Genomic DNA, 14940 nt, shown 5'->3' with positions numbered 1-14940 from the left:
CTTTCGGTGGAGGAACAGTTCTTCACGACTGAGACAATTTTTTTATTTTTGTATCTTTTCTCCACGTTAAAAACGACCCTGGTGTCTAACTCTGTCCCGTGGGGAGGCATTGTAAATAGGTACAATAATATCAGAGCATTTCCATTTATGCTAAACATCTACTGAATGCCAACATCAATATATTGCATATGAATGAGTCCCCTGTGGAATTTCCACAGATCTCGCTAGTTATAAATTATTTCAGAAGCCAAAATATCAGTTTTATTTTTTGGTTGATAATTTAGTTAAAGGGTGATTGGTTTAAAAGACATCAGAATGAAGAAAGTCACCTAATAGAATAGGTCGTGTCTGAACGCATGTGATTTAAATTGAATATATATGCACTAAAATATGAATCAACTTTATTTATATTGAAAAAAACACTGGAATATAAACAGATTTGTCAGATTAGCTGGCTTTTGTTAGAAACAGAATGTGGTGTCCTGGAGTTCCTGTGGGCTTCTAGTGAAAGATGAGAACAGACTAGGAGGAATGTCTTGTCCTGACAAAATCTACTTGGGAACTAACTTGTGTTTTGCTTTAAATCCTCTAGGTGGAAATCAGTGAGCTTTGAGTATGCATGTCAGTGATGTGCTAATCGCCTGTGTATCAATACACTGTGCAAACCACAACTGAACATAATGTAACACAAAATAGATCTCTCATCTAACTGCTATAATAATTTACATCATTAAGAGTATAAACATTAAATTTAGTTGCGTTGTTAAAAGCTTTGAAAATTGAACAAAAACTTGACACTTCTCTTAATTTATATCTACTAATATTTCTATTCTTTTACAGTTTGCTGCATTATGCCCTTCGGATTTATCTTCTCTCGGAAGGCAAAAGTCTTGCTCTTTAATTGTTGCAGCTGCTTGTCTTCAACTTGCTGCCAATTCAAATGACGTTAATGAACAGGTAACTTTGTATTTTTTAAACTAAGAAAAAAAAATGCTGTCACAAAACAAGTGATGTTAAAATTTGGGAGGAAGTATAGATTCAACGCTCAAATTATGCAGCAATGGAAATTTTCCAAGTGTAAATTTTGACCTTTTATGGATTCAGTGTTATTAACCCATGAAAATCAGCCAAATTTTCACCCCCAAACTGATTAAAATGCTTGCCACATGTCTAAATACTTGTTATGTAAAATTTCAAATGTTTAGACCCCAAATTTGCTGAGCAGTTTGCTAGACACTGCAAAGGTCAAATCTTTTGAATTTTGACCCCTTGGCATCTCAATTTTCAACCTAAACTGATTAAAAAGTTTGCCCTATCTCCAAATACCTTTTATGTAAAATTTCAAATGTTTAGACCAGAAATTGGTTTAGTAATTTGGTAGAGACCGCAGAGGTCACAATTTTTTTAAAAACTTTGTCCCCAATTTTAACCCCTTAACATTTATAGTTTGGGGCTGAAATCAAATTATAAAGTTTCAACCTACATCTGAAATTTATAGTTTTGGGCTGAAATCAAATTAAAAAGTTTCAACCTACATCTAAAATTTAAAGTGTGTAGACCCAAAATTGATGGAGGAGTTTGGTAGAGTTTTCAAAGGTCAAATCGTTGAACTTTGACCCCTTGACAGCCAAATTTCTGGCCAAAAATCGATTTAACAATTTTACCAAATTTCAGTACTCATGCGAAATCTCGAGTCTGTAGACTGAAAATTGATAGAGTAGTTTGGTAGGGAAATGTACACACACAGACACTCACACACACAGATGCGCACACAAACAATTTCACTTTCATAGATATATAGATACGAGGGGCGTGCAATAAGTAATGCCCATGACCCACTTCTAGTTGTCTGATCTAGCTGAAATTTTGCATGTGCAATGATTTATATCTCTACAGGTTATGTGGCAAATTACAGCTCTGAACTAATTGTGGTTTCTGTTTTACAGATACTTGAACTGAGTCAAGTGTGAAATGGAGCCTGTTGAATGTCAAGCAATGATCCGGTTTTTGTATTTGAAAGGACGCACACCACAGAAGACTTGATGAAATGAAAGAAACTTATGGTGATAATGCCCCATCATATGACCTTTAAAATGCTGACATTGTGAATTCAAACATGGCCGGAAGTCTGTGGAAACAGCTCTCAGACCTGGTCGCCCCACCCACCCCACCCCCTTCTGAGGCATCTTTCTGTAAAGTTGAGGCTGCCATTTTGGAAAACCGGCACATTACTATTCGCCAAATAGCCCAAGATGTCAAGATTAGTACAGGGTCTCTGGAAACTATCATTCATGACCATTTGCATATGCATAAGGTGTCTGCCAGATGGATTCCCAGGTTGCTCACACCATTCCAGAAGCGAGAACGCGTCGAGTGTTTGAGGATGAATTTGGAGATTTGGCAAGAAGATGAGTCAAAGTTTTTCAAAAGACTAATTACACAAGATGAAACCTAGGTCCATCACTAGGATCCAGAGACCAAAGCCCAGTGAATGCAGTGGAAGTACTTGGACTCACCACCTTCAAAGAAAGCAAGGGGGCAGCCCTCCGCTGGCAAGGTCATGCTCACAGTCTTCTGGGACCAGGACGGAGTAGTGATGACAGATTTCCTGGCAAAGGGTACCACAATTACAGGAGCCTATTATGCTTCACTCTTGAGAAAATTAAGGGAAGCTATCAAAATCAAGAGGCAGGGCAAGATCAGCAAAGGTACCCTCCTCCTGTAGGACAACGCTCCAGTCCACAACTTACATGTCGCCAGATCAGAAGCACGGGTGTATGGTTATGAAATCCTTCCCCATCCTCCCTACTCTCCTGACCTTTCATCCTTTGACTTTAACCTCTTCCTAGCCATGAAGTTGTTTTTGAAAGTAAAGCGTTTTCCAGATGATGCAGCCTTGATTTCTAAAGTCACGTATGTTGAGAAAGACTAATAACTGTGCCAAGTTTCGTTGTTCTACTGCTATGGGAAGTTGGTCAAGGGTATTACATATTGCATGCCCCTTGTATGCTGTATATTATAGTGTTTTTGAATTTTTGAGATGAGGATTGATAATTCCTATTATTTGGATTATTCAGCCGATGTAATCTCCAACCTTCCTCGGGTGTATTTTGTCAAACTTAGGAATCGGGAATATTTGTTGTACTCAGGAATCTGTAATGAATTTCGAACAGAACCTTTTATTCAATCCACATGTTCTCATTCTTTCAGTAAGACCAGATAAAAGTTCTGAGTATCACCCGCATGGAGGATTAAATCTTTAACTTTTATTAACGTTAATTACAACTGAACTTTACTAAATATTTTACTAAATACTTTACTAGTTTCTGAATTTTTGAGATGAGGATTGATATTTTAGATTATTTGGATTATTTTGACTAGTTATTTCATCTGAAATGTTATTTTCACATTTTAGCCAATGTCGTCTATGACCTTCTTCAGGTGTATCTCGTTAAACTCCAGAATCTTTCTGTTGAACTCAGGAGTCTGCACAGAATTTCGAATTGAATCCTTTATTTAATTCACTAGAGTAGCATGCTCTCATTCTATCAACCATGACCGGATAGAAGTCTAAAGTAATTTTCAATTGTATTCTGAATATGTCCCGCACTGAGAATTAAACCTTCAACCTCCAAAACAATTACAACTGAATTTTAACAAATACTTTTTTTAGGGGTATGAAAATTTTGCTACCAAAAAGTCAAAGTTTGGAAGAATTGACCTTTGCAGATTCTACCAAACTCCTCTGCCAATTTTGTGTCTACACGCTTTAAATTTTAGATGTAGGTAACTTGGACATAGCTCAAACTTTTTAGTTTGATTTGAGGCCAAAACAATAAACGTTAAGGGGTAAAAATTGGGCTTAAAGTTAAAAATTTAGCTTTGCGGTCTACCAAATTACTTAGACAGAGTTTGGTCTAAACATTTAAAATCTTACATAAAAGGCTATTCACACATAGGGCAAGTTATGAACAGTACATAGGGCCCGAGCAAAGCTGAGCTGAACTGCTAGTACTACTGAAAGATTATCTATAGTTTTTATCTGGGAATTAATCTCTATTTTAGTCATGTAAATTTGTTCGACGTACAAGTCATATTTGTGCTTGACGAAATGATTGCTAGTTCTTAAAATAGAAACAAAGAGAAAAAACAGGTTGGATTCAAAATTCTTCTTAACAATCAGTATTTTATTTCTTCACCGTCACTGCTATCATCATAATTCTCTTTTTGTTCTCTTCCCAGCTGACAGTAACTTCACAGGGACTAAATAATTTCTCCCTGGAACAAAATAAACATGTTTTTATACTGTCACCTTGAACCATGACAATGCCTAAATTTGCATTTATCTTATTCTTCATATCATTTCTTGTATCGAACGGTTCTGAATTCGAATGCCAGTGCTTCTCCACACAGCTGTGTCTCTCCACACTGTCAATACAACAACACTACCCCCCCACCTCGAAGAAGAAGGTAATGCCTAGGAGGATGGTCTCATGAAAACAGATACTACACTACTCACTCAAAAGATGGAAATAATGCCTGGAAGGATGGTATCATGATAAACAAACATATAGTACACTAATCCTCATCCAAAAGGAGAAGGTAATATCTGAGAGAATAGGCTCAAGACAACAGAACAGATACTACACTACCCTCCCTCCCCAATCAAACATTATAAGATAGTACAATTAATAAAAGTAAAAGTATGGTTTTGGCTTTAAACCGATACGAAAACTACATTAGTAAGAGAAGTACAGTACAACATTAATCAAAGTAATAGTATAGTTTGGGCTTTAGATGGACAGATATTAAGTTTCCATTAATAATAGAAGTACAATAATACAATTAATAGAAGTGATAGTATAACCATGCCTTCAGATTGAATTGAGTGATACCAAATCTTTCTTAGTGATTACAACACCATTTCAGATTCTGTGAAGTCTGACCTTCTTCAGAACTCTGTCAAAGAAAGTGATCTTGCAGAAATTTCAAATTGGATATTTTAACTCATTCTCTTCATCCATGGTTAAGCAAGGGTGAATTTATATCTATGTTATATGTTACTAACAGCAAGTGGAGCCTGACCTGACAATGTCATATTGATTTGTTGGTTAATTATTGGTTTTTCCTTGTATATCAACCATCACTGGTCATTATATGTCAAAACATGTTTTCATATGATTGGTGTGTAGATAAATTAATTTTTTTTAGGCATATATTTTGTAAGTAAATGATCTATAGTTTCCATTTAACCCAGTGTGAACCTGGAATGAGAGGGGACTCCAGACTCTGCATAGCTTTCAAATTGGAGCCTCATCACTGAAAGCAGTTTTGTGTCATACCAGATAAGAGAGGTGACATGGTTGGGAAATAGAGGAGGCAGAAGAAAAGGGTAGAAGGGGCTGACAAAAATAGATTTCAGGAAGATAGAGTGGGCTAGAGACAGTCACCTTACTCAAAGATGTGCGAGGCAGATTTTTTTTTCTTTTATTCAACACAAACAAAACATATTGCCGCTGAGACAATAGGGGCCAGATTTATAAGGGGCAATTAAAATGGGGAGTTGTTCAGCAAGTTATTTTTTTACATTACATTTAAATTTCTATATGTTGGTACACTTGGGGAAACAGCAAGCAGGGAGGAATTCCAAAGCAAGTGGTTCAGAGAAAGGGGTTATAAGAGTAGAAAGTTTTTCCACTTTTGGAAACCTCTGCTGTAAGGGAGTGTGAATTTGCTGCTAGTCAGGTTGCAGTATGTTAATAGATTATTGTTGTGCTCAGAACAATCACTGTAGTATATTAGAAATAGAAATATCAAAGTTCATTAGGATAATACAATAATAACAATACAATAGAAAAACAACATAAATAAAAATAACTCCTTATCCCCCAAATAATTTTGATATTGAGCCATCTGTTTAAATGTCAGCAGGTGACTTCTTTTTCTGATTAAATATTTCATAAAAAAAAAAAATGGTTTCATTTATAGATCACGTTGTACAAAGAAGCACTGGTTCATACAAACACCTGCAGAAATGCATGCGACAAAATCCTTACTGACCAATTAATATCATCACGTAAGTTTTTCTTTTTCTATACGATTCTACATTTTGTTCTAGCTGAATACTCAGATTAGGATGGGTACATGATACTTGATTCGTTTTGCTTTATAGCATATCAACCCTGTCTGTGTTATTTAATACTGAATCCAGTCATTTTGGTAACAAAATTTATGTTTCAAGTTCTCAATATCTTCAAATTATTATTCTTATTCATGATGTAAATATATGTATGCATTTCTTTTTAGTTCAGTTTCATTTCATATCCTCTTAGTTAAATGTAGATTTCAAAGATTGTGTATACCTTCAAATGCAGTTTAATGTTACCACTTGGGCAGGTTCAATTTAACTCATAGATGAGACCCTGATAAGTACTGCAACTCCAGGTTAGGTAAACCTGAGAGTGATGATAACAAAGGAATGACTTCACACTCCCCAAAGCTCCCAAATTGGGGGATCACCACCATCATATTAATTCACACTTATGTTTTATAATAATTACAATCATTAAATCATTTCTTTCTGATATGTCTATAAAAATTGTTGTTGATGGATGGAACTCTGAAGCATATAGTATTAATGCTAGTGTGTGTCAACTACCTAACCTGGGTTCAACTATCTTCTTGATCTTCATTAATAATCTTTCAAATCATATTCCAAGATAATTTGTTGTCATCTGCATAGATAACAGAACTGTTTATGGCAGCACTTTGAAGAGCATTAGTAATCAAATTCTTGCAGATTTTTTCTCTTTTGATCTGGAATATATGGTGCAATGAGGAAAACGTGTCTTATTACTTTTAATACCTCTAAAATCAACAAGCTTCTCTCCTTTCACCATTAACACTCAGATCCTTGTTTTCTTGTAATCAAAATGGTTGGGTCTCTCTTTAGAAAAGCCCATTATGATCTTCATTTCAAATGTAAACATCCAATCTGTTGCTAAAGCTGCTGGAAAAATGGTTGAATCATTCTTCTGCTCCAGAAAGTGCTTGATTCCTGATGCAATAATCAAATATATCATAAGATGGAGTACTGCTGCCAGGTTTGGGGAAGTGCTTCTCAGAGCACTCTTTACAAGACAAAATTCAAAATCGATTTGGAAATTTAGTAAGGTATAATTTTTTCTGTTCCTTACAGGCCCTTTCTCACAGAACAAATTGTGTTAGTTTCCCTTTACCTGTTATTTCCATAGAAGGTGCTTGACTGAGCTCCAATCCTTGATTATCTCTCGTAAAACATTTACAGAAAGAATTTTCTTTACTATCACAGCAGGAAAAACTTTCCTATCTTCCTCTGTTTGCCACGCATTAGGTGAAATATACATGGACTTTCTGACGCTTAATTTTTCTGGATCAAATTGAAAGCTATTTGTTGTGTTGTAACACAATAGTAAAAGAAGAAAATTAAGTCGAGGTTGGTTTAATGAATGAAATGTATTAACATCACAAGTACAAAGGTAAGAATATGGGTATAACTGACTAGCGCTCAGCTAGACAGTGGAGTACTGTCGCTCCTTCTCACCGATGTAAACATACTGGCACTATATATATGGTCAGAACCGGTGTAATTTCCCTTATGCAGAGAAAGGCCGGTATAACACTATTCAATATACAACACATACAATGAAACAAACCTACATGAATATACTAAAGGATCTTGAACCTTAATGATCTATTTTTCATGCACAATAGGTTGAGCTAAGATCCAGGCTATAAAAGCCCTGGGTACAAAAGAGAATCTCTCTTTTCTGCTTTCCTGATTAGCAGCATGAACATTGCTGGTCACTCATGCTTTACTAAACTCCATGTATCACTTTTGCCACGCACAAAGCTCAACATTTTATGTAAAACACCATTTCTCAACAATTTTACACACATACACTCTCATGCAAATACACATATGCCTCGCACATAAGATTTATCTTTTGATCAAACCTTTCTGAGCTTGTACTTTAATACAAGAGGCGTGCATTAAGTAATGCCCCTGACCAACTTCCCATAGCAGTAGAGCAATGAAACTTGGCACAGTTATTAGTCTTTCTCTACATAGGAACCACCCAGAGTTATGCATTTCTCCCATCGTTTGATGCAGCTCTGGAGACCGTTTTTGAAGAACACCCCAGGTTGGTCCTCCAACCGCGACGTGACTTCAGAAATCAAGGTTGCATCATCTGGGAAACGCTTTACTTTCAAAAACAACTTCATGGCTAGGAAGAGGTGAAAGTCAGAGGGTGAAAGCTCAGAAGAGGAGGGAGGATGGGGGAGGATTTCATGATCACACACCCGTGCTTCTGATCTGGTGACATGCAAGTTGTGGACCAGAGCGTTGTCCTGCAGGAGGAGGGTACCTTTGCTGATCTTGCCCTGCCTCTTGATTTTAATAGCTTCCCTTAATTTTCTCAAAAGTGAAGCATAATAGGCTCCTGTAATTGTGGTACCCTTTGCCAGGAAATCTGTCATCACTACTCCGTCCTGGTCCCAGAAGACTGTGAGCATGACCTTGCCAGCGGAGGGCTGCACCCTTGCCTTCTTTGGAGGTGGTGAGTCCAAGTACTTCCACTGCATTGACTGGGCTTTGGTCTCTGGATTCTAGTGATGGACCCAGGTTTCATCTTGTGTAATCAGTCTTTTGAAAAACTTTGACTCATCTTCTTGGCACATCTCCAAATACATCCTTGAGCACTCAACGCGTTCTCACTTCTGGAATGGTGTGAGCAACCTGGGAATCCATCTGGCAGACACGTTATGCATATGCATATGCAAATGGTCATGAATGATAGTTTCTACAGACCCTGTACTAATCTTGACATCTTGGGTTATTTGGTGAATAATAATGCGCCAATCTTCTAAAATGGCAGCCTCAACTTTACGGACAGATGCCTCATCAATAGCAGAAGGGGGGGGGCGACCAAGTCTGAGAGCTGTTTCCACAGACCTCCAGCCATGTTTTAATTCACGATGCCAGCATTTTACAAGGTCATATGATGGGGCATTATCACCATAAGTTTCTTTCATTTCATCAAAAGTCTCCTGTGGTGTGCGTCCTTTCAAATATAAAAACCGGATCACTGCTCGACATTCAACAGGCTCTATTTCACACTTGACTCAGTTCAAACACCTGTAAAACAGAAACCACAATTAGTTCAGAGCTGTAATTTGCACATAACCCATAGAGATATAAATCATTGAACATGCAAAATTTCAGCTAGATCAGACAACTGGAAGTGGGTCATGGGCATTACTTATTGCACGCCCCTCGTAAATGTGATACTTCAGTCAAATTCCCCGTGTTTTGTCTTTGTTTCACTTCTTGTTTGTAAGATAAAAGTACATTGTACTGATTAACTAAGTGTTAAGTCTTCAGACCATTTTTATTTTTTTGTTTTTGATTCATAGTCCACTGCTTTATCAAGGCCCTAAGGCTACTTCAGAGTAAGGGTTAAAAAGATTGCTAGTTGGACGTTAGTCAATGTCATGAGAGGCTTGGAGATAGTGGGTGAAATGGGTAGAAGATTACTTTTAAGGTTTTGATTTTCCAAGAGGACAGCTTTACAAGTATTTGTTTACATTAAACTTGAAGACGATCATACTGTAGTTAGTTAGGAAGCAAATTTGTATCTTCTACAGATGAGATGTTTTAGGAAAAAAAAATTGTTTGTGAAAGCTCTGTTTGGTTTTTAGTACAGCAAGAGAGAGAGAGAGAGAGAGAGAAAGAAAAGTTCCTTGCTGTGATTGTAATCAGATGAGTTCTTGCTGTGAATGTTTTGCAGGGTAAACCAGAGATTGGAGCTCAGTGGATCACCCACCATGAAGATAATGATACAGTAGAGAGACTAGCAACATCACTTTTGTATGAAGGAGGTTGCAGGGACAAGAAGAGATCATCCCTCCCACCAGATTGAGAAGTCGATTCTGTACTCTGTAAAGACAAGAAAGAGTTTTCTAATGGGCACCTTCCCAGAATAACAGCAGTACTTGATCTTAGGATGGATTTGGCTCATACAGATAGAGTATTGCATTAGGAGTGAGGTACTTTCTGGAGCAGTAGAATGATCCACCAATTTTTCAGCAACCTTAGCAACAGATTTGATACAAGTCTTCCATTTCAGATCTAGGGTGAAAGTCTGTCCTAGAAGCTTATCAAAGGAGTGGGTTTCCTCTAGGTGAGAGGCATTCATTTCGATTGAGGAGGTGAGAATCCAAACATTTGTAGTGGAAAGAGAGAAGCTTGGTTTTAGAGCCATTAAAAGTAATAAGCCATTTCTTTCCCCATTGGATCACATGTTCTAATTGTCAACCAGAAACTGTTCCTTTTGTTTCTCTTATTTGGTGGGGTCCTTAAATTCTAATTAATTTCTTTCTTTGGGGTCAAGTTGATTCAAGAAATCATTTCATTTATTTTTAGGGGATGATGTCAAAAAAGACACTGCAGAAATTCTTTTGGTTCTTTATGAATTTGAAGCCCGAGCAAAACTTAATGATCCAATGTTAGAATCGGTCATGGAAAAGGCTTTGATGATGCCGAATTCTAATGCGAAAACATTTGAAACTATAGCTGGTAAGTTGACAAAAACTCAACACTTTTAAATGTTTCACAATAAAGATGAATCGAGATGTGCCAATGACTTTGATAGGTTGAACAAACTCATGTGTTAACAGAAATATCTGTACTAGCATGAAGAGTATATACTCTGATAGATTGGTTCTTAATATGGGTTCACATAACATCCAAGGGTTCTACTGAATTCTGTGTAGTAGTTCAGAGAAGATCCCCCAAAGTGCATTACAATTTTGCTATAATTTTTCTATTTTAAGTTAAATTCCTGTTTATTTCATTTTAATATAGTTGAAATATGAGCATCAATGAACATAGATGAGCTGATATTGCTTGTTTGTTTAAAAATACACATTCATTTTATTTACCTCCTTTCTAAGAGGTTATACAAAAGGTCAAGTGTGGGTTTCATGAAAGTGTTTTTGTGGAATGAACTGAATTTGAACTTGGCACAACCAGTTTTTCAGTCAGTGTCATTAATCACTTAGTCACCATCTGTTCTTAATAAACTATTTGTAGTGTAGAAGGATTTGATTCACTTAAATATGAGGATAATTTGCTTTTATTAAAAGACTTACTATCAGAACACAGCAGCATTAATTGCCTCAAGTGTGAGATTTTAAATTACCCTCCAGAATGAAAGATTATTACCAGGTGTTTGAAAAGTAACTAAGAATTCAGAATGAGTAAATTTATTAAAAACAAATAATGCATGTTCTTTATTGTATGGGAAAATGAAAGGAAAGTCTCATATTTTGGTACATACCCAAAACCTGATTCAATTTTTGGCAACTTCATGCTGGCATCTTTCTACAGGATTATGGTTAGTAGCCAGAAGATGCCAATGTGATTATCCAATCAACAATCATCTGCTGACTGATGACAAGTTTCAATGAAATTGTAAAATTCATTTTAACAAGAAAGATTTTTAAAGCCAAAAATAAATTGCAGCACACTGTATGAATGTATTAAATCTCCCGCAGAAGTCATCACTTTCTGTCAAAAAAGAAGACTTATAGCAAGAAAGAAAAAAAATGCTCTAATATGAAAATGCAGACGATGGACATCCATAAGGATAGATATATTTTTTCTGCAATCAAAAATGGCTGTCAATTAAATAATTAAAGTGATATACTTATGATCTTAGGACATGGCAACTGTTATGGTGAGATATGTAATCACCACCGGAACATTTTAAATAAGAGACCGTGTCAACGAGAAGAGACTCTCTCTCCCTGGACTGAACATGATAAACACTACACATTGTCTCTCTGTAAATACGTTAATAAACTTCCCTTCTTTATTTAAACATATATTACATATTTATTCCTTTATTTCCTTCACAGAACCCTGTTTCTTGATTATCCCTATATTATTGCCACCACAGAATATATCAGCAACCAAGAAGAATTTGCCCGAAGAATAACACATTCGGTCACAATCTATAATAACAGGCTGGAAGAATTTTTGTCCTGTTCAATTACGACACCATAATTTGAGTTTATCATCTCTAGCAGTCTTTGTGTCGGCTTTTTCCAGCTGTTTACATAACCGTACAGAAAGATGTTGACATGAAGTTGCTGGAAATTGGGTTGAATTCTGGATAAGTATCCATATTTTAACATAAGCACCAATGATATCAACAAAGTACCTCAAACAGCTTAGGATAAAATGAACAATCTTCTGAAGAATGTTGTCTGAGATATCACTAATAACCTTCTGAATCTGTGTCTCCATCTTTTTTTTGTATAATCCCACAGGGAAAAATTACATACAGTTTAATCCGGATTTCTTGAGATCTATCCAATATTGTGGAAAATGTTAGTCTAACCATGCACACACAATAAGAGCAAAATGAAGTGGAGCATCGAGTATTATTCCATACAGAAATCATGAGCCACATGTCATTTTGCAAAATTAAAAGATGGAGAGAGAGGAAAAAGAAAGATAGAAGGGCAAGAGTTAGAGTCTAATATGATAGCTCATATGAATTTTGATATCCTTTCACTTTATAATAGAAGGAAATAATTAATTAAAAGAGAGAGAGGAAAAGAGAGATATGAAAAGGAAAGAGGAAAGAGAAAGAAAGCATATTATAGCACCACAGTGTATTCTGAATTTTAAAATCCTAAGGTTGTATAATGGAATTATGTAATAGAGAGAATGAGATAAAAAAGAGAATGAGATAAAAAGAGAGAGAGAAAGAGAAAGAAAGAGAAAGAGAGAGTCCTTTTTATTTAATGATATAACAAATAACCATCCAACAGATAACAGGTGATTTCATGCATAATAAAAATGTACGCTTGTTTATAAAAAAATGCTCTTTAAATAGATTCCCTCTTTTTTTTTCATTTTACTCAGCTTTAGCTGTCGATGTGCCTGCCAATCATAAGAACCTTTGTATCCGGGCTTTAAAAGTGGCACTGAGAAAATATTGTCAGTGCAGTATCCCTGACTACACAGCAATCAGGTAATTATTTTCATGTATAATTTACTAATACTATGCTGCATTTCTTAAATTTTAATTTACTCTAAAATTTAGCAAAAACATTATTTACATGGAAGGTACTCAATTGAGCTCCAATTTCTCAGAGTCCTCCTTGGAATACATTCACAGCAAGAACTTGTCTTTCTACCACAACAACAAAAAAATTCCCTTCTTCCTCTATTTACCTAGTCCAAGGTTAAATTTACACAAACAGAGCTTATTTGCAAGAATTTCCCATCTGTGAAACATAGTACCATAAAACTGCTTCCTTGCATATTACAACATGGTCATCTTCAAATTCAATGTCAACATTCCTATTAAAACTGTTCCCACAGACATTCGAACTTTGTTCATTCTCAGTCCTCTCATAAGGTTCTTCATCATTCAATTGACAATCATTCGATTTCATTAAACCTTATCTTTGAGTGGCTTTTGGCCTTAATAAATAGTAATCAATTAATATAAAAGAAAAAGAAAAAATAATTCCAAAATTTTTTAAAATAAATAAATGTTTTATTAAAATAAAAAAAATATATATATATAAAATATTTCTCATCACCTAATGAAATGGAAAGATTTGTGAAATTAAAAAGCTTAAGACACCAAAACCAAAAGAAAAAGATTTTTTTTTATTTACACTACAAAGTGACACACAGAATATATCAGTAACATAAGTGCTGTATGTGTAGTGTGTTCAGGGTTTTTTCATTATCAAATTGAACTGAAAAGGAAATTTGCAAAATGTTAATATGAAAAATAAAATAGTTGCTAAATAAAAAAATGAGCCTTTATTTCTTATGTAAAATTTAAAAGAGATAATTATTTCTTAGTAATTGATTTGTCATAAAGTGAGGGTTTTGTGCTTATAGTTGTACTTCTAATACATGCTCTTAACTGGAACTTAGGAAGACACTGTCAGTGATGCCTTTTGCTTGGATCATCAGTTTCGGGTCTTTCATCATCACACTCTCCTTGCCAAGCCAAATATCATCATCATCATCATCATCATCATCATCATCATCATCATCAATTTTACCTGCTGGCATGTGTTGAATGACTTTTAAAAACTGATTTCCAAATTACCTTATCTCTGGTCAAGTCTTTAAACTCTCAAATCCTTCTTTTTCACTTTCTCCCATGTTTTGCTTTTCTTTCCTCTGAGAACTGCCTCTGTTTCCCTTACTGTTCTACATCTACTAGCCCAAGAATTTTTATCCATTCTTTCAGTGTGGCTATATCATCAAATTTATCTGTTCTCTATACATTTCCCTATGCTGTCAAGATCAAATGTCCTACTAAGGTCATCAGATCTTACTCTATCTTTAAGTCTCACAGTACCCATCCATCGTATCAGTTTCATGCTGTTTTTCTCCATGCAACAAATGTTCTCAACTCTCACTATCTATCTTAGTTGACAGCAGTAACATTTTGTTAGTGATTAATGGTAGAAATTTCCTGAACTTACTGTATCAACTCCTAACTCTTGCAATCTCCTCCTCCTCATGATCCAATGATATCACCAAGATAACAAATCTTCTGAACAGCCGCAATAACTTTGCCATCCAAATATACTTTCTCCACATCTGGAGATTTTTTAAAATGTGAAACAAAAGGGTGTAACTCTGTGCCAAACAATAAGAGGAAGTGATTGGAAAGTTCTACTAATGCACCACAATTCTCCGCCATCTAGGAAAGTCCAAGTCTGTTAGCTTCTAAGAGACTAGGTTGCTACAGGTGCGTCTGCTCAAACTGAAAATAGAGAAAGAAGAAGGTAATGCTTCCCAAGTAATAAGTGTCACCATTTTCGAATTGCTTCTACAATAGCATAGGCTTCTTT

At 35.6% G+C, this 14940-nt stretch overlaps 1 protein-coding gene across 2 annotated transcripts in view; it reads left to right on the top strand.

The window, feature by feature from the left end:
* Positions 1–14940, top strand: part of LOC145287884 (testis-expressed protein 11-like) — a 126166-nt gene that overhangs the window by 75552 nt on the left and 35674 nt on the right. For both annotated transcript variants that reach the window (XM_080135799.1, XM_080135800.1), the window contains exons 23-26: positions 841–957; positions 5989–6076; positions 10466–10618; positions 12977–13085. In XM_080135799.1, coding sequence (XP_079991925.1) covers positions 841–957; positions 5989–6076; positions 10466–10618; positions 12977–13085 — 467 coding nt within the window. The remainder of the gene's footprint in view (positions 1–840; positions 958–5988; positions 6077–10465; positions 10619–12976; positions 13086–14940) is intronic.

The sequence above is a fragment of the Euprymna scolopes genome, chromosome 11 (genome assembly GCF_053919585.1).
Source record: "Euprymna scolopes isolate OS-2025 chromosome 11, ASM5391958v1, whole genome shotgun sequence".
NCBI classification, from domain to species: Eukaryota; Metazoa; Mollusca; class Cephalopoda; order Sepiida; family Sepiolidae; genus Euprymna; species Euprymna scolopes.
The sequence above is the reverse complement of the archived record's forward strand: the minus strand, read 5'-3'. Positions and strand labels throughout refer to the sequence as shown.